The sequence below is a fragment of the Diorhabda sublineata genome, chromosome 1, assembly GCF_026230105.1.
Source record: "Diorhabda sublineata isolate icDioSubl1.1 chromosome 1, icDioSubl1.1, whole genome shotgun sequence".
In the NCBI taxonomy this organism is placed as follows: Eukaryota; Metazoa; Arthropoda; class Insecta; order Coleoptera; family Chrysomelidae; genus Diorhabda; species Diorhabda sublineata.
The window spans coordinates 30,571,990-30,592,512 of record NC_079474.1 but is presented as its reverse complement, the minus strand read 5'-3'; the positions used below and the strand labels follow the sequence as shown (position 1 = coordinate 30,592,512).

General features: G+C 32.5%; 1 protein-coding gene across 5 annotated transcripts in view; it reads right to left on the bottom strand.

Annotated features, from left to right (window-relative positions):
* LOC130442977 (diuretic hormone receptor-like) overlaps positions 1 to 20,523 on the bottom strand; it is a 216,880-nt gene that overhangs the window by 6,701 nt on the left and 189,656 nt on the right. For all 5 annotated transcript variants that reach the window (XM_056777419.1, XM_056777427.1, XM_056777403.1 and 2 more), the window contains exon 8: positions 14,827 to 15,114. In XM_056777419.1, the coding sequence (XP_056633397.1) occupies positions 14,827 to 15,114 (288 nt within the window). The remainder of the gene's footprint in view (positions 1 to 14,826; positions 15,115 to 20,523) is intronic.

The window sequence follows — 20,523 nt, the reverse complement described above, 5'->3', positions numbered from 1 at the left end:
CTGCGCTCCGCCTCGCAACTGCAAATATTGCTCGTAAAAAAATATGCACTTTTAATCCTTATAATATAATATACTAATTTCTCAAGTGAACCATTGGGAATACTTAGGACAGTAGAGTACTTACTAAATTAGGTTAAATGTAAAATGTCGTTTAATCGTAAGATTAATTTGTATCTGTCATAAAAAACTGCCTATCTTCTGATGTACATGCAAATTGAATTAACTCATCCATTACAGTATTTCCACTTTCACTGTGCCGCTACTACAAAACTAGGGAAATAAGCAGATGACTAAACAATTCTTTCGTTAAAAGATGTCAACTTTTTTTATAATTTATTTCTTGTCTAAATTTTGGATTCAACAAACGAAAAATCAAGACAATATGTTACTGTCTTTTATGGTTCACTTAAGCGATAAATATAAGGAAACCTCAAATAACAACTACACGACTAATAGTAAAACGATACTTTCGAATAGGGCAACTACCTGCTTGTATACTCATTATAAGTATTCATAGTCATATTATCTTCGTTCAAATTGGATATCTTCATATGTTCATAAATATATTTTTATGAAGAAGATTCCAAAATTGTATAATACTTATACATATGAGGCGAATCTGCTAAAAAGGATTTCATCGTATTTTACCATTTTTCGACTTTATACAAGTTGGACAGATTTCACAGAATGATCTCTATGGGCGATGCTGAGAGAAGATAATTTGAACGTATCTTCAAATAAACTAGATGAATATTAGATTTCTAGTTTCTATATTATAGTGATGAAATACAAGTTTTAGATGCTCGACTTCATTCGGAAGTGTTTTGTGGTTGTTTATTATTACATTTTATATTTCTACTTTCCATATCCTTATATTGATATGATACAAATAGAAGAAGCACTCAATTTTATGTATACGCAATCAAAACCAAAACTATAAAACAACTTTAATTATGAAAGTTATAGATGGAGACTCGTTTTTGCTACATTTTTTTGTTGATTAAATTAATTACAATCATCACAATAAATCTCATTCTTATAGAAAGCCTACAATAGGAGCTAAGACGTTGAAATACCTAGGATACAATCTAGAATAAATTGCTATTGTACACGAGATTTTGATAAAAATTCTATACTGAAGTATATAAAGAGGCTTCGCATTAATCCACTTCTAAATAGCTCTGGCGTGTCAGGCATTTCTTTGTAGGTGACAAGAATGAAGAATTAATCAGAATACGAAGAACGTGTGTATCTAGAAAGTAAATTTTTTAGTATAGAATGCTCTGACACCACACATATCAGGTGAAAAGGTCAGTAAGAAAGTAGGAAATATTTGTGAAATTATAATTGAGAATTGAATATAGCTTATGTATTTAATGTGAGAGGTACTATTCAGATTTCTAGCCCTACATTAGAAAATGAAGGAATCATGTTCAATACTATGTCCTTTATTATTGAAAATATTCTTCATTAAAATCAATCTACTTTTTTATTTGTTTCTTACCCAAAATACTCTTCACAATCCAACTAAGGTATCTCCAACAATGCATTTTGATTGTGGAAACTGCTTCTGGATTTGTTAACTATATGGATTTTGTTTTGAAAAACCTTGGCTGTTAATTGCTACTTGTTTTCGGCACAAAATAATGTCAATGCAATCGACACGAGAATTATTTTGAGCAATGATCGGGTTATGCAGTAATGATAATCAATAACTTTTTTGCCATCAAATGATCATTCTTGAGTTTGAAATCATTTTACAAGTTTTCGTAGACAACACCAATTGTACCATTACACAACTTACTAATCAGTTCATTCTTCTTTCAATTATAATTGTGTCCCCACACACTTATAAAAAAATATTTCCTAGAAATAATGTATATGGCAAAACTAGTCAGCTAGTATACTCGTAAAAATTCAGTATTGACAAGAAAATACTATGTATAAAACAGTATAAAGTCTTATCACAATACATTTGCAGAAATTCAAGCTACAACGAAGTGAATTCATTCAGTCGTGATGGAGCAATAGGAATTAATCACTTTGGCTACTGAAATTCTTGTAGCAATAGGTGAACTATAGAGTTTTATATTATAAATGAATGTAGTAAGACGTATTAGTTTCTGAACGCCTAATATTGATGTTATGGAATGATATGCAAAGGAAAAATGCAACATCTTATCCCAAAAAAATATTTTACTGCTATATTTCAGCTACTATAATTTGCAAGAATCGAAATCAAGCCACTAATGTTATTCTTTTATTATTCTTCAAAGACAACCCTTTATCATCGTCATTATTTCATAGTATAGAAATTAAAACTTTTCGTGGCTACTAATAACTATTTCCACGTGGCTGTGAAAAAATTTCAACCATATAATGTGGAAAATACGTACGATTCAAAACATTGTTTTACAATTTCTTTCGATGCCATAATCATTCAGTTATTTTATATATTTGTACCGTAAAAGGATTACCAGAGTTATCCTGTCACTAACAATTAAAATGTTCGTAACAGGTTTAATCATCATACTGTTTATGACCTCCATGCCTCAATTCCCCAAAAGTTTGTGACTAATCTTCTTAATTCACCAGTATTATATAAGTTACTCCTTATTCAATACTACCGTACCAAATTTAAATAAAACCCTATCTTGGATAGAGATGATTAAATTACTCTGTCCATTTCTTAGTTAATTAGAAAGCTACAGAGCTCTAACTGTAATCACGTTGTTAATTTCGAGAATGTCCTGGTGAGTTTGTCAATTTCTGAATGTTTCAGATGATAATTCAAACGATGTTTGAGCAGAACAATTATCGAAGAAGTGTTCAAATGAATCCAAAATTATTGATTAAAATTGATTGCATCTTCTTACCATATCATCGTTAATTCGTCAAGTTGGGGTTGGGAACACAATAAGAATGGTCGATATAATGTAAGTAAAGGAAAGAACTAATAAAAAATTTATGGTTTCTAATAATTTTCACAACCCTTTTGATTTTTCTATGATTTAGCTAACAAAGTCTTTCGTTTCGCTGCGTTTCAAATTTTGTATTATCTCTACTATAGTCTCCTTCCCAATCCCTTTAAATTACACCTCTTTATAAAATGATATTGTATTGAAAATATAACTTCATATTATTTTCTTTTCCAACGATTTCAGGAAACCTGACATATTTTCAACAAGTTACTTCCAAAAAACTCTATCCTCATAATAAGCACGCATACATGGCATCCTGTAGGGGGTTGTCGTTTTCTGACTAAAAATTGCTTCCAATTCTCGTTGAATTGAGTACGACCAGAACTGTCAGCGACAAACGGTGTAAGAGAAATTGGAAAATTCGTCGAGATGACAAGTTAAGAAGAAACTTTGCAATGTTTTGATTGTCTCCGGGCTTTTGTTTTTCATTCATGTCATCAATAAAATGAAAGAATTAATAATTACAAGTGAAATAAGAAATTGGTCTATAGAAAAAGTGTTATGAGCTCTAGAATGATATGAACTTGATAACCTTTTGTTTGAAAGATTGAAAAATCTATGAGATTGAATACATACGTTAAAACGGAATCATCCGGATCTTTCATTATAAACACGGCCGATATTACTCAAGAAATCTAATTGGATCAAATTGACGATATTTCATATATATCTGAAACATGTCATAGAGAAAAAACTAAAAAAAATGAGGCAACACATCTATTGTTCTTAGACTTCTGAAATCTTAAGATAGCGTATCCACTTTGAAATTAGAGGAAGAACTCCGAGAAACAGTTATAAATCATACGCTTGTAGAAACCATTCAGAATCTAAATACGGATATGAGATCTTGTGTAAAAATAGGTAATAGAACATCAGAGATTTAAAATTGACAAAGGTGGAAAGGAAAATGCAGAGGAATGGACACAGAGATTGACGACAATACTTGCTTTCACACTTTACAATTCACCGATGATCAGAAAGAGGATCTTGAATACATGGCGAGTAAACTTGAAGAAGAGTACGGAAAATCAATTTTACGAAAAGACAAAATCTGTGCATTAGTGAAAGAGACCACGGATCTTGTTCTGTAAAATAATGAAACAATAAAAAAATGTGATTGCTATATCTATTTAGGCGTGAATTTTAATGAACAAAGGACCGATGACGCCGAAATAAAATCGAGAAGAATCAAGACAAAACAAATAATAAAAGCACTTACTGGAGACTGGAAGACCAAGGATAACATGGATGGAAAGAATAAAACGATCGATAAGCGAACGAGGACTAAGAGAGGAGACGTGAGCACTTATCAATATATCAGATGTTTAATTGCATATGCCTTGATTGACTCACTAAAATTTCACCCTTCTGGTTGTTTTCTTTTCGTTTGATAATAGAAAATAGAAAACATTGAACATCGAGCTAGACATTGTGTACAGATATTCACCAAATGATACTAAACGATTGTCGGAATAACCCTTAACCGGAAAGGTGGCAAATGGTAAGCTAAGGCACGGTCACGCTATATAATCCTTGAGTGATTGGGCAGCTTTTTTATCTCCCATTTTCGGATTTGTAATGTAATTGAGATGGATAATTGAGATTTAAATCAGTGTATCCCTAGCTACCTTTCTGTTATTGTGAATTTTTAAAATTATAAAGAATGATAGGATAGTAAAAGAGTGTGCTATGATGATTAAAACTGTGATGCAGAGGTTTGATGAAGCCGAAGATGACGCAAGTGATATAGACGAAATATACGTGTCCTCCAGAAATGTAGTTTTCCGGTTAAGTGTTAAGGTTATCAACAGACCTCATTTGGCTTGCTCTCAAGATGCCGCGTTTGCTCAGTTTGAAACAGAAGCACGTTAGTTTAAGCTCAGGCCTTGAAACAATTACCAAAACACATTACCAAAACGAAAAAACAGTCAAAGCAGTGGACAAACATGTCCGTTGAAGTGTTGGCGACTGATTTTTGAAATAGTTTTGGGAAATTTTCAATGAATATCCTCAAAAAGGTACAATAGCATAGAAGCATAGAGTAGTACTGCGGATTTTTGCTTTATAAGGCAGCTGCTTTTGAAGAATGACAAAAATAAGTCTTTCATGCACCTTTCCATACTTCAGCGATAGCCATAGCTACAATTCAGAAATTGCACTTTGAATTGGTGGATAGCCCAACGTCTTCAAGAGATCTGGACCCAAGCGACTGACTTCTGTCTTCCAACTTTGAGCTTGCAAGAGAGCTCTCGTTGAAAGTAGTGAGAAATTATGTTTGAAATTTTTATCCAAAATAAAGTTCCATAAATTTATAAGCTATATCTATATGTATGTAGGAAACAAAAAGCAACGTGTATAACCTAGTCAATATTCTACAATATATGTTTATAAAGACCGCTTCGAGCTAGAAACATTGGAAAATAGGAATTTAGGCTCAAACAGATCGATGCAAACTTTTTCCATTTAATTTGAAGCTTCCGGCAGAACACTTATAAACGTTATAGTGATATTTCATGGAACTTTGGTAACAACGAAATAAAAAAATAATGATTTGTTTAAAAATGCATTGAGGCATTGAATTTTATATCTGTACGTGGTCATACACTTCTTATGAAAATTAAAATTGATCAAGTTTCAATTTCCTAGTTCATAAGCAGAATTTGTGAGATGTAATGCCTATTGATGACACTAAAATTAGTGATACCAATCATATTTTGATAAAATGTGGTTATCGGTATCTATACACGGTTATCATAAGCGAATAACTATTTGAAATTAAACTTTTTAACATTATATAAACCGTACACAAAATGCTAGAAAAAATGCTGAAAATACATTCTCAATATAAAAATCATAAATATTTAGTGGATATATTATCGTGGATATTCTCAGGATCTCAGTAGACTCGATAAATTAATACCTCGTAGATAGTAAAAATTATGTTTATAAGCTAAGCAACAAAATGTTGTTCACTATATATTATATCATGAAACATTGATTAAGTTTTCTCTTGAGTTTATAAGTCGGAAAATTAGATTACTCTCAGTGTACCTTTTTAGAGATCCATAAAAGAGGCTGCCTCTGCAAAATGGAAATAACATTAACATGGTAAATAAAGTTGGTGAGTTTTTCATTCGATATTTTCTTTTAACCTTTGTTAGATACTCTAACATTTGACCCAATACCAACTTCTTTAATATTTCAACCAATTTGGAAACGAAAAAGCTTTTATAGGTTACGTTTTTTTAGATATATTTTTTCTAATCTTATGTATATTACCAAATACACTATTTAAAATATGAGTACAAAAATTTTATGAAATGAGGTCGTATCAAAGAAATCTAGTATATGAATCATATGAGGTATGTTTCTACTCTCATACTATTTTTCCATCCTAAATTCCAATTTTCAAATTTATATTTTCTCGTAAAAAATACACATTGTTCAAAAATCGTTTTTTCACGACTTTTGAGACTAAAGCTCTATAAGTAACACATTTCATTATGTACTTAAATGTTTTGATAAAAGCAGATTTTCACTGATGTATGGCTTGACTACAATTAATTTTTGAATATATAATGAATAGAAGTGATGTCAGTACTAATTGGGAAACATTTCAAAACGATCGATTACTACAAAATTTCATAAAATTATGGGCAGTTTAAAAATCTCAATCGCCTTCCATTCGGTCAATAATATGAGATATTCCTGAAGTATCTACTCCCAAATCTCTCGAAAATTTTTTGAATGAAATCTTTCTTTATTTCAATAAGGCATTTAGAGCAGAATTTTTTTAAACTTATCCATCTTATGCTTCCCACACTTGACAAGAACTGACGAAACAGATATACAAGAAATATAAATAACGGTCTTAAAAGTATCAATTGTCAACTAATTTATAACTATTTTCTTCAGAAATTGAATTGAACAAGTTTTAATACTAGATTGTAAAATGAGAAAAATCGTATTATTACGGCTTGAGAAACAATTTGGGTAAAAATTGGTAAAAACCATGAAAATCCTTGTTTTATATTTTCAAATTAGTTTCTGAAAGACTATTAACGACTCCTTTTGTGACTCTCACAGAGTCAAAACGAGTGGATTTTGACTAGCCGAAAACATAGTGAAAACAAAGTAAAATTTCAGAACAAGAATTAACATTCTCTGCTATTAAGCTTAATCTATCCCGAGATCTTATTTATTCCCCTTTTCTGTATCTCATGTTTAGAAACGAGAATTGAATCTCTTCTAGGATAAGAGATTTTTAAATTTATCAAATTTAATTAAATGTAGTTTTGTGTTTTCAACCTCATGACTCAATAGACACTATTCATAGAATCATCATTATTTTGTCGAGTTTGCCTTTTTTATTTTACATTTTCATCTGGAACTGAGTCCGCATTATTACTATTTTCATAATAAACTCCTAGACAAAATTAACGCACCACTTTTAACAATCTAAATATTTACAATATTTACACAAGATACAACTAAATTACAAATTACAATTACAAATTGAAGAAAAAATAATTAATGGAGAATAAACGCATATATCAACCTTAGCCGCGTAGGCCCTTATCTACTTATCACTGGATTCATGCGTCGCAGCATGCTTGGTATCAAGTGTTCAACAAAAGCGACCTATATGAGTTGATTGTGATTAGAAACAGATGTTCTATGGGATTCTTATCGGGACTGTAAGGTGGTCACTCTAATAAATAGATGTTGACATCATGTAAGTAGCCAATAATCTGTTCGCTACGTGGGACAAGCGTTATCGTGCATCAATAAAAAATTAGGCCCAGCAAACGGATCAAAAGGCATTACATGTTCGACAATGATGTTGTCTAAGTAATATTGGGCATTCATTCGTACGTGTATGACGAACATTTCAGTACATTTTAGAGCCACCACCAGAAGGCACTTTAGGAGAGATATTATAGCTGACAAACCTTTCTCCTTGTCTTCGCCATCTACTCTCACGTTCATCTGAAGCTTTAAGGCTAGCTCTAGTTATCTGGTGAACAAGTCTTTTATGACTGGTTTTCTGTTGCTTAACCCTGCTTTATGTAAACGTCTTCCAACGGTTAGGGACGATATATCAATATTTCGAGTATTGGATAATTCATTTTCTAGCAGATTGCTGGTGATTCTCCTATTTCTCAGAGCACATTGTCTCAAAAAATAATTTGATTAGTTCAACGTTTTCCCCCTGGTCCTGATTTTCGATGGTACGAACCCGTTTCATTATGTCGCTTCACTATGCGACCGATGCTGGAATGATGTCTTCCTAACAAACCAGCAACATATCGCATCGATTATCCTTCATTCAGGAGAGTCGAGTTAATTTTTTTCACTTGATATACTCCCAAATGAACTTCCAAACATACTTGTAATAAAAACAATTACAATCAACAGCTTACTTTCAATAGAAAGTTTGCTTCAATCAGCAATTTTTGAGAAATTGTTAACACAGTTTTATTCTAAAATCAACTTAAATCAGAAGTTGCATAAGTAAAGAATATCTAATTGATTTTGTCCTGTTTGAATTATAATGTAAATCATGGACGCTTTAAATTAAAAATAATTTTTTCATAATTTCAGCTTTGTCACATTGTACTTTAGTGTGAATGACAATGACTTTTAACTTAATTCAATACATAACTAGAAAGTTATAGTTCTTATATGACACATTTATTTTCAAAATATACTTTTTCAAACTTACTCATCATCAATATATATTATGTAAATCATTTCAGATCAATTATACCAAAATTTACAGAGAAAAATCTTTTTTTTTGCATTCCAAATGGGTGTTTTTCCTACTATTTATTTATTACTGAATCAAATTTTGCTATGAACGGAATCTATCATCGATAGTTTCCATTTTACTTTGTTGTTAAAACATTTAGCAAAACCAAGTTTTTTTCAAACATGTATTTATTAATGTAACTATAGCTGTGTCAATCAAATTCGATATTAATGCCGATTTAAAATATAAATTGATCTATTACTGCCCAATGGGTCGTTATTGATTTCCAGACTGAAAAAGAATCCATTAACCAGTGTCATTTGCAGAGGGCTCTGAAATTACGTCCGTCGAGAAGGAAGTACTTGCTTTATAGTTTCTAGATGGTACGAATTACCAATGTAAATATGAAAAGAACCGATTTCTCCAAACTATAATTGTTTAGAAACTTTCGTGTCATTTATTTGTTCATATATTAATATTTATATCTTTGTTTGATTTTTTGTGAATATATGACTTCATTTGATCTGATTTGTGTATGATATACGTGATTGATGAATCGTTTGTGTTCGATGGGTTATTAACGACCATCCATCGAACTATTCATAATTCTGACGTTTTCAGAAAGAAGCCTCTCAGTTGCTGAACGGCTAGAGAAAGTCGACAATTTGGACGTACATGGTCCTCAATTTCTTCCAGAAGATATATACATAACTCTCCTGGACATGATAGCGGAAATACGGCTGAGAATGAATGCATTTTTAAAGGATGAAAAGACAAAGAAACGACCATAGAAAGTCGAGGTATTGTGGAATATTTTGTGCTGAAATTTGTTGATCTTTTACACAAAAAATATCCTGATTGAGGCTTCTCATTATATTTTTGTAACGTCTTACCTCGGTGAAGTGGATATATGAACTAACCTAGATAAATTTCGGAGCAGTTGGGGAAAGCAGACCATGAAATGTGAATTAGTTAATTGGAAAAGAGGAATCAGCGGAATTATTGATGATACAGTGTATGAGGCCCAAATGTGAAAGATTTCAGTCTAAAGACAAAATGAAAATAGATGTGGCCCAAAACCATGCAGTAAAAATGTGTAATATATGGGATGTGAAGAAGTTTACGAGAGTTATCCAGTTCCACTACAGATAAATGTTTCGACGAATTTTATGAATTGTTATTACATTGAAATTGTTGGGGTCATAAATGACCGTCTTTCAAAACCATTAACTACAATTCAAAGACCTTTTCAACCTTTTCTAGATCATTTTTCGATATAAAACATTTACTTTTATCATTCGAAAACATTTTTTTGTTCCGACTAATAGGTTTATATTTCATATCATTCAATCTTCAAAGTCTTGTCATATTAATTGTACTTTAATTCCACTGTATCTATCAATCAATCAATTAATTTTTATCAAATTATTCACTGCATTTCGCTTTATTTTTTTTGTAATTCTAAAATTCTTGTGAATAATCCGACAGGTCTACGCGGGTTCTGTTGATTGAACAAATGCTGAACTCATATTCCTGTAATGTTATGAAATTCAGGTAAGCTTTGGAATTCTTCATAAATTTTGAAAAATTAATGAAAATTGATGTTTTATTTACTGTAATAATTACATTCATCAAGATAAAAAATAATTCCCATACATATTACTTTGTTCACAGGATAAACTTGGTCTGACGAATTAATTCCAGAATTGTACATTTCGATTAAGAATAACGTTGAAATTCAAACAGAATAATATCCATTCTTCTAACCGCTTCCGTTCTCATTCGTTCTTATAATTGTTTCTTTTGTCGTATATTATCCTTTCGTCTTCATAAATTGATCAATTTCAGCAGGCTAAATCCCTCATGAGTATTATTTCAGTAATTGAAAGTGAATTTCAAATTTGATATTACAATACTTTCTTTCATGTTGAAGATTAACTCCAATCCTTTTTTGGAAGCAACGTTTGTGCCAATTAAAAAATATATTTATAAAAGATGAATTCAATATGTTGGTGTTGAAATTGAACTCATTGAGCTATTGAATTTGTATTGTTTAAATTCTTTTAACGTACAAAAGAAACAATATGCTCGATTTCAAATTCCACTATTATGAATCTTGAAACTTATCAATCCAATCCACATGTCCATCCGTTGAACTATCCGTTTTCGGGCAGTAGTAGAAACTGAGTTATTGCTTCATTTACTTAAGTACATTGTTGAGAATCACTGTTTTAGAAAAAAGTAACGAGGTATGAGTGTAGCTGAGCTAAGTTCCTTTTCGAGAATATCGTTTCTTTATGAATTTATGAAATATTTTTATTGAAAACTAAAACTAAACGATTGTTGCATGGTTCTCCTCCGTGCAAAAACTTCAGGTGAATTTTCATTAAAACTCTATTTTTGAATGAAAAGTAAACTCAATTAAGACAAAACAGCTTTTCCTGTAGTAGCTTTAATTAAAGTTCTAAGAAGTTGAATGGAACTTCAATCAAACAATTTTTCTACATTGCTTCGTACCTTTCACGTTTCGGAATCTTTATCCATTAAAAGTAGTGAAGAACGTTCCATGACTAAGACAAACAATGTAAACTGCATTAGGTTCAATTAAGCTTTGGTAAACTGTTTTTTTTTTGTTAAAACTTGTATACAAATTGGCGGTTGCGAATCAGGTTAATTACTGCTCTCATAACAAAAGTGGTTTTAGTGTATATTTTCATTTTTAAAAATGAAGTGACAATTCAAAAACTATAATGTGTGCAAAAAAAATCTAACGCAGAATTATCATTCATTTTCGTTGAAATTCTTATGTTCAGTTTCTGGGCTTGTTCTGTTTTTCAGCTTGTCTTTACTAATGTGATAACTGGTTATAATCAGTGTTATAATTTGTGGAAGTAACCACTGTGATAAACAAATAAACCAATCGATTCTTTTCTGAAAGTGAAAACGCAGCATAAGGGTGAAAGTACACTTCCATTCTTGAAATTTGTATTAGTGAATTAATAATGAAATGTGTTCACATTTGGTAACCCTTCTTAGCCATGTTTTTTGTCTTCTAAGGCTGCTAAACGATCACTCTACTGTACAGGTCGAGCATAGTAAAGGGATCAGAATTTTTAATACTTTTTCCGTTTCGGGAAAGAAGGAATTTGTTCCTTTCACGACATCAACAACTGTTAGATTTGTTAGATTAAGCCTATCGTACCACAATTTTTGCCAAAGTTCGATTTCATTCTTTATGTTCGGTAAATCATAAAACTGGGCAATATATTCACAAGTTTGTTTTAGATTTTCAGTCATCTCTTGCATCTGCGCCGGATGTACTTTAGATAATGCGAATGATGGTGTGTTTTCTTCAGCAAAACGTACTTCAAGGGAGGTGATAATTGAATCCAAGTATGGTATTACTGAAGACCTCTCCCAGTATTCTGAAGGGCTTTCTGCTGAATGATTGCTTATATGACTTTGTTTCCTTATAATACGAGGCATTGATGTGATATCCTCCCCCAGTCCGACTTTCTCTGCAACAACAGCAGCTTCCTTCATAATGTCGTCTGTCAGATTAGACAAAAATTATACAAAACTAACGTACAAATCTGATATAGTCGTGATTTTAAAAACGGATGTAAAAATCTTAATGTTATTCTGAATATTTCAATTCATTCTACATTAAACTATAATTTGTAATGCGATGCGGCCTTATGACTTTGGTCGTTTTGCGGCTAGCTACATTTGATTTCTAGGGGGTGCAACTGCCCCTTGCCCCCCTTTGCGACGCCTTTGTTGTCAAGCCATAAAAAAATTTCATAGGTTAGAGTGCTTACTATCACTACACACAATTACACCATAAACAAACGGTTTCGAAAATTCCAACTAAAATGTTATTCATTGAATAAATACAACAAATTAAGAATCAGAAACAGCATAAAAGTAACTGAATATTTCAAACTCGTAAAGTATAAACAAGGAAGAGAATGAATCAACTATAACCTCTTCAAACTGTAGAGTGTTTCTCTAATCAAAAAATAAATTAAACGACCCGAATCCTATGAAACCTTCCTGAATTTATGTCGGTTGGGGAAATTAGCTGCTAACAAAATTGTTCAGAAAAGTTTATCAAGAAATTTCATCCCAAGTTTCCGTAGTATTTCCAATTCATACTTCATCAAAGCTACTCCATTTTCTGAAGTAAAATTACTATTTTGACTCGATCTCCCACGGGTAAACCTCTGAAAAAAATATATGCCAGCATAGTGTAGCTATCGAACACGAAATTGGATCCATAATTGTGAAATCAGTCGTTGTATTGAAAAGAAGTCCCACATATTTCACATAATAACGACGAATATGAGCTTTTTATATGTAAATCCTGAGAGAATTTGAAAAAAATTGTGGTCGTCTAGTTTTGAATATTTTAACTTAACACTGTTTCCCACTCTTCTTATTGTGCTATTATAGTTTTCGACGAGCTAAGAAAAGCAACATATATATGAAAAGGACTAAAGAGGTTATATTTTCCATCGTTGAATAAGCCTGTAAATACCCCATTTTCAAAGAGAAAAGTATGTTCAAACTTGGTATCAAATAGAAATAATATTATCCTCAGTACCTACTCAATTTCTAAAAAGTAAATCTTGTCTGTTTATAATCTAATTTCCAATGATGATTGATCCAGTTTTTTAAATATCAAATCATTTTCTCATCTAATACATGAATAAGTTTTTGAAAAAATATGAGCGAAATTCGCGTCTTAATAATTTCTTTATCTTTCACATTATACATACGACTTTGCTCCCAGAAGTACCTGGCCTGATCTAGAGATGGCGGTAGTTACTTGAAAAATATTAGTATACAGCATATGTTTGAAGACGCCACACTGGTTAGGAACTTTTTCAGTTAATTTGTAAATATGGAAAAAAATCGTATCGTTTTTGATAGATATTCTGTAGGAACTGGTATAAACCTGATAAAATCTCAAAATCTAGTTAGCACTTTCTGAAATGCCTCCTTCAACATTTCTGGAGTCGTCACCTCATTTGGTCGACCACTGCGAAGGTGCTATTTTTCAACTGCCACCATCTCTTTATCGCCAACGGATGGATGGATTTGTATTATTACTTCTTCTATATTTACCATTTTATATAGGATGTCTCATAAATAACTCATAATTGACTTATAAATAAGCTCATTGAAGGATATTAACAGATCTCTCTAGATAGTGATATTACTACGGGTAGAAAATTGATTAAGATTTTTTGAATTGAATTTTCAGTTGTGGAACTTCCCATATATCTTGTAGAACAATTTTTATTATCAGGAGGTTGACACATATGCGTTAACTTGATTCCAAGTCCAAGAAAGAAAACTTTCAGTAAGGAATCAACCATTTAATGCATCTAAATGTTCTTGATTTTAAGTCTCTTCTGTTTTACAATTAATTTTTTCAATAATTTTTGAATGGAAGAAAGAATGAAAAAAAGAAAGAACTTTGACATTTGGACTATTCTTCAAGTCTTTATCAAAATATTATTATAAAAACTAATTTTAAAACAGGAGAGACCGAAAATAAAGAACATTTAGATGTATCAATATATCAAAGGGTCTGAGAAATAAGAAATTAAAGAAATCAACCATTCATATTCATCATTAAAGAAATGCTCGACGAGGATGTTATTTTTAGTAGTTTAATTACATAATTGTAATGAAATACAACGACCCTCAAATCGTTTGAACCCGTTCAGCCTCTTGTTAACATAATTGAAACAAAATTACTCAATAGGGCGAGACTCAACGATTTAATCAAGTTGAGTGACACTCTAAATGCAAAGTTATATTCTATCAGGAGATAGCATTGATATTTTAAGGGATATGTTGTAACGAATTTATTCAGCGGAGAACGCGGGGCTTTATCTATTCACACATCGATTCAAACTACTTAAAACAACAACTCCTAACTCATTTCCACCTTTCGCAACCACCATATACTTATACTGTCTATTCAGGTGAGTTATAATATTAATTAAAACTTAGCAACGACCCGTACTTCACTATTTGTACTGAGTGGTTATTCATATTATGTCAAAGTATTAAGCTCACCTGCGTTGATAAAAGAACTGCTCTAGTGCATTCGAATACGTTGATAGAAGTCTTATCTGGAGTCGGTGCATAAATAGTGATTACATATGTTATACCCAACAGAGGCATGAGGACTAGAAGAGCTTTTGCTGCTTTGTGATATTGCTGCGTTTCTACTGTATTGGCAGAACGGAGTTTTGTGATTAAGACCCACATGATGCAGAGTAGGAAAACCAGATTCAATAGCAGGACAACTAATGTCGGTGCCTGAAATATCCAGTCGATAGTGTGGCTTTCAAACCAACGACACTGAAAAAAAATAAGAAATTAATAAACATTTAATGATGTCTCTACAAATTAATCGTTAAACAAAATAACATCTCCTATAATAGTTGTCGATTGAGATATGACGAGACTTATGAACTAAAAAAGATTAGCATAAGGCAACATATTCAGTATGGTGCAAATGAAAGGAATAAATTCGTTATTTCGTAAGCCGGCGACTCCTGAATCCTGAAACCCGTCGATTTCTATTTTAAAACGGGCTATTCGTTAGGATACCTTTTTATTTTTGATGTCATCTATATGGGCGTGATAACGTCATCGCTAAAATTTTTAAATGGAAATGTGGGTGTTATAATACATTATTTGAAAGGTTTTCTAAATACCTATTCAGCCATATCAATATGTACCGTAGTTTATTTGCGTATTGTCACAAATATTATTTATGAAATTTCAACACATTTCTTAATAAATAATATCAAATGCGAACGAAAAAATTCTAATAATGATTGGTTGTGGAGATAAAGCACGTACGCAGAAAGAAGTATGTACGTTATTTGATAATAAATACCCTAAGCGAGAACCAATTTCACAATCCACTATAAGCAAAATTGAGAAGAAATTCAGAAAAACGGGTCTTTTGAAAGACCTTCCTAAAGATAGTAGAAAACCAATATCAGAAAACAAACAACTAGATGTTCTGTTAGCCTTTCAAGATAATCCCCATACCAGTTCACGCCAAGTAGCATTAGATAATGACATGGACCATTCAGCAGTTCTTAGAAAGCTAAAGAAGGAAAAGTGGCATCCCTACAAAGTAAGTGTAGTACAAGAGTTTATGGAAGATGATTTTGATAGACGAATTGAGTTTTGTGAAGTTTTGATAGAACAAAATAGCAGAGATCCGATGTTTTTAAAAAAGGTTCTTTTCTCGAATGAATCTACAGTAAAGTGTATCAAAATAAACAATGGACTCAAAGAAAGGATACGTATTGAGATTGCACAAATAACTCCGGAAGTTATAAAGAAGGTTCGAGAAGAATTCGCGGCACGTCTTTCTCATTGTATTTTAGCTGAAGGTCAACAATTTGAGCACTTAATTCATAGTTCGTTGTATTTAATGAATAATACATATTAAATATTTATTTTAATAATAGAATTTTATTAATTTTTTAAACAAATACAAAATTCAATTACTGTACATATTGATATGGCTGAATGGGTATTTAAAAGATCTTTCAAATAGTATATTACAACACCCACATTTCCATTTAAAAATTCTAGCGATGACGTCATCACGCTCAAATAGATGACGTCAAAAATAAAAAGGTATCCTAACGAATAGCTCGTTTTATTCTTTATTCCTTTCATTTGCACCATACTGTATGTTATGTTTGGGTACAGAATCCATGAAAACCTTTTATTCCAAGATTGATTTTTATTTTCAAATGGTTAGAGTAGTTAGTTAGGTTATTGTTCCTCAAATCATATGCAAGTATATCAGCAGACCTTTATTGGATAGATATGTTTAGTGATGCGCAAAGCTGGTTTTGGCCTTGCAGTCTTAGTCTTGATTGAAATGTAAGATTAAGAATAAGACCTAAAGCTAAAGTTTTAGTTCCGCAAGATTGAGATCGAGCAGTGCAAGATTTATATAAGATGAAAGCCTAGTATTGCAAAATTTAGGCAAGACCAAGATCCATTGTGCAGTTTTTCTCTCAATTTTTATTAGTTTAAATAAATAAATTCACAATTTATGATTCATGAATTACATAAAGAACTATAATAAAATGGAAAAAGCAAAAACGTTGGATCTATATAATCATAGATTTTGTTTGTACCTATAAAATATAAAGAGTTCAACAGTCGTACTTTCCTTGTTCTTCACACTAACTATGTGTTATTTGGCTGGTGTTAAGCCGGCACCACACGATGTGTCCAATGCATTGTGTGATCGTAGGGAGCATGGCATTCGACTAATGTTTCACTTCCAATGTTGGAATTTGAACGTTGGCCTTGAGAAGTTGGTCAAAGAAATACCCAACATTGGAACGAATATGGAACTAACTCTTGTCGTAAAACTACACACACTTTTTGGCCTTTTGCTTGTGAATGCAATTTGTTTTATATGGAAAAGCAAAATTGAAAGTATCATCTATGCATTTTAAAACAATTTATATCTGTTGTAACTCTGCCTGTGATATCGGTGGGTGGACTGAGTAGCTCAGTGGTTTCATAGCCGGTCCCAAGCCCGGGTAAAAGAGGAGGGTTCCAAGTGAGGCTAACGACCTGCTTTGGTAAAAAAAAACAAAGTGCTCAGAGATCCAACAGTTTAGCCTTGGATGTGACTGGATTAAATAATGACAACCTGGCGAGAAAAAGGATTAAGCGCAAAAGGAAAACGACTTTACTTAGAATTGGATGCTGGAATGTAACATCATTTAATAATAAAGACCAAGAAATTTTACTCGAAATAAAAAGACACAAATTAGATATATGCGCCCTTTCAGAGACTAAAAAGAATGGCAAAGGCAACAGCAAATATGGAAACATTGCAATATACAGCGGCAAGAATAAAAATGAAAGAGCAACATCAGGATTTGGCTTACTGCTACACGAAAGCTACGAGAACCAAATCAGCAGTATAATATACGTTAACGACAGAATACTTCAGGCGACGATCAACCTACAAAAATCAAGACCAAAGCATATAATAAGTATCTACGCACCCGACAGCAAAACACAGGCGGATATAGACATATTCTATCAGACATTACAAACAGTCTTAGACGGTATACCCAATCGAAACGAACGACGAAATGATAATCTTAGGGGATTTCAATGCAAGAATTGGCGTTGAACTTATTCCCGGTATCAAAAATCGATTTAACGAAGAAACAATCAATGAGACCGGTGAAAAAATGATACAGCTATGCATACACAATGAACTAAGAATTAATAACACCTTCTACCCACATAAACCACAACATAAATATACATTCGAAAATACACGAGGACATAAATCAACTATAGATTACGTAATTACAAATAAAAATATCCATCCGACAAGAATACAGGACACTAGATCTTTAACTTCTGCAAATGCAGGAACAAACCACCAGCTTGTAATGGCAAAAATGCGAACAACCATCCAACGTTCTTGTAACAAACCTATCGAAGAAGAAAGCAAATTGCTGCTAATAATATCCAAGAGACAGATGACATCTAAACAGCATGGACAAAACTAAGAACTAATATACTACAAGCAGCAGCAGAAGCCTGTGGAAGAAGGACTATAAAAAAAGGGAGAAGAACAAATACAAAACCGTGGTTTAGACAAAAAGTCAAGATACTAGCCGAAGAGAAAAGAAATCGTACCTGCAATACAGATCCAATCCAACAACGTATAATGACTATAAAGCTGTAAGAAATAGAGTCAACGAAAATATTCGAAAAATCAAAAGAGATCACTGGGAGAAGTTTTCGAATGACATGGAACATGACTTATATGGGGGACAGAAAAAAATGTGGAATCTTCTGAGGGATAGGAGAAAACCAATAAACGAATACATACAAAACACAAACATCACGGCAGACGAATGGGAAAGACTTTTTTAAAAACTTTATAGTTCAACACAAGCTAACGTATCAGCACAGGAATTACCCTACGAAGATGAAAACATCAATGGAATACAAAATAGGATTTTCTCCCTGCATAAAATACAACAAATGATAGCCAAGATAAAGAACAGAAAAGCTCCAGGCATCGACGAAATAACAAACGAAATGATCAAATATGGAGGCGACACACTGTATGATGAACTACAATCCCTCTTCAATAAAATACTTGAGGTCAAAAATGTACCATCTGAATGGAAAGAAAGTATTCTGATACCGATTTTCAAAAAGGGAGAAAAAACCGACCCCCAAAATTATCGAGGCATTAGCCTGATGAGTACGGTTCTGAAACTATTCACTAAAATCTTAGCAGAAGAAGTCTACCGGGATATGTGAAGAACAGCAAGGTTTCAAAAACAACATATCTGCTATAGATGCTATATTAATAATACGTCAAACAAATGAAAAAGCCATAGAATTTAATAAGGCAGCGTTTATGTGCTTCATTGATCTCACCCAAGCGTTTGATAGGATACGCTTAACTGATGTTAAAACTCTACTAAGAAAAAGGAACGCTCACCCCAATATAATAAGAGAGATAAGAGAATAAGAAAAACTTAACACCGATAATTATATCTTTGTGAGAACGGCAAACAAATTAGGCAATAAAATACCTGTGGCAATTGGTATCAGACAAGGAGATAGCCTAAGCCCAATCCTGTTCAATATTATAATGGACGAAATCATCAACGAAGTAAAGCAAGCCGGGAGAGGATACCGAATGGGAGACAAAGAGATAAAAATAATATACTATTCTGATGACGTACTAATCATCTCGGAAGACGAAGATAACCTACAGAAGTTCCTATATAAATTCCAGCAAATAGCGAACACGTACAACATGCAATATCCACAAAAAAAAACAAAATCTCTTACAATATCTAAAGAACTGAGAAGATGTAAACTAGCGATCTACGAACAGAGTGTAGAACAAGTGATGTCCTTCAAATGTCTAGGACAAACATAACAAGCGATAGAAATCTAAAGAAAGAAGTAAAAGCACAAACAACAAAGGCAGCATTAATATCAGGATATCTTAGAAATTTAATTTGGTGAAATAAATACATGAGCACAAAATGTAAAATTAGAATATATAAAACTTGCGTAAGGCCGGTCATGACATATGCCATAGAAACTAGAGCGGAGAACACAACCACTAAACGGCTCCTAAGAACAACAGAAATGCGAACTCTGAGATCAATAACAGGACATACGTTACTCGATCGGAAGAGAAATGAAGAAATAAGGGACTTCAGGATGTAGTAAGATGGGCAAGGAGCCGCAGAAGAGAATGGAGAGACCATGTTGACAGAATGCCAAATTAACGGTTAGCAGAAATTGCAAAGGAAAAGAAACCAGACACAACTCGACCTCCTGGACGCCACCTATAAGGTGGTCTGAAAGCTGGTCCTCAGCATCCCAACTACTCCTGGCAGACCCTTGATGAAAATACAGGACCTAGTCCTAAAGTAAGAAGAAGAAGAAGATATCTGTTGTATGCTGTTCATCACTTCTTATCCATGTTTTCATTTCCTTAGGTAAGTTCAAGTAAGGTTCCAGCCTTTGTCCAATGTTAAGTCGTACGTTGGAACGTGAATAATGGCGCAAACTTTGGACGTATCGTGTAGTACCAGTTATAGTAATTAACAGAAGTAGTATGTGAAAATGGTTGATTTAGATTTTACGCTCCCGTCTTAAGTAGTAATATTAAGAAATCAGGGAGTAACTTCTTTTTATTTACAGAGCTCTCATACAAGT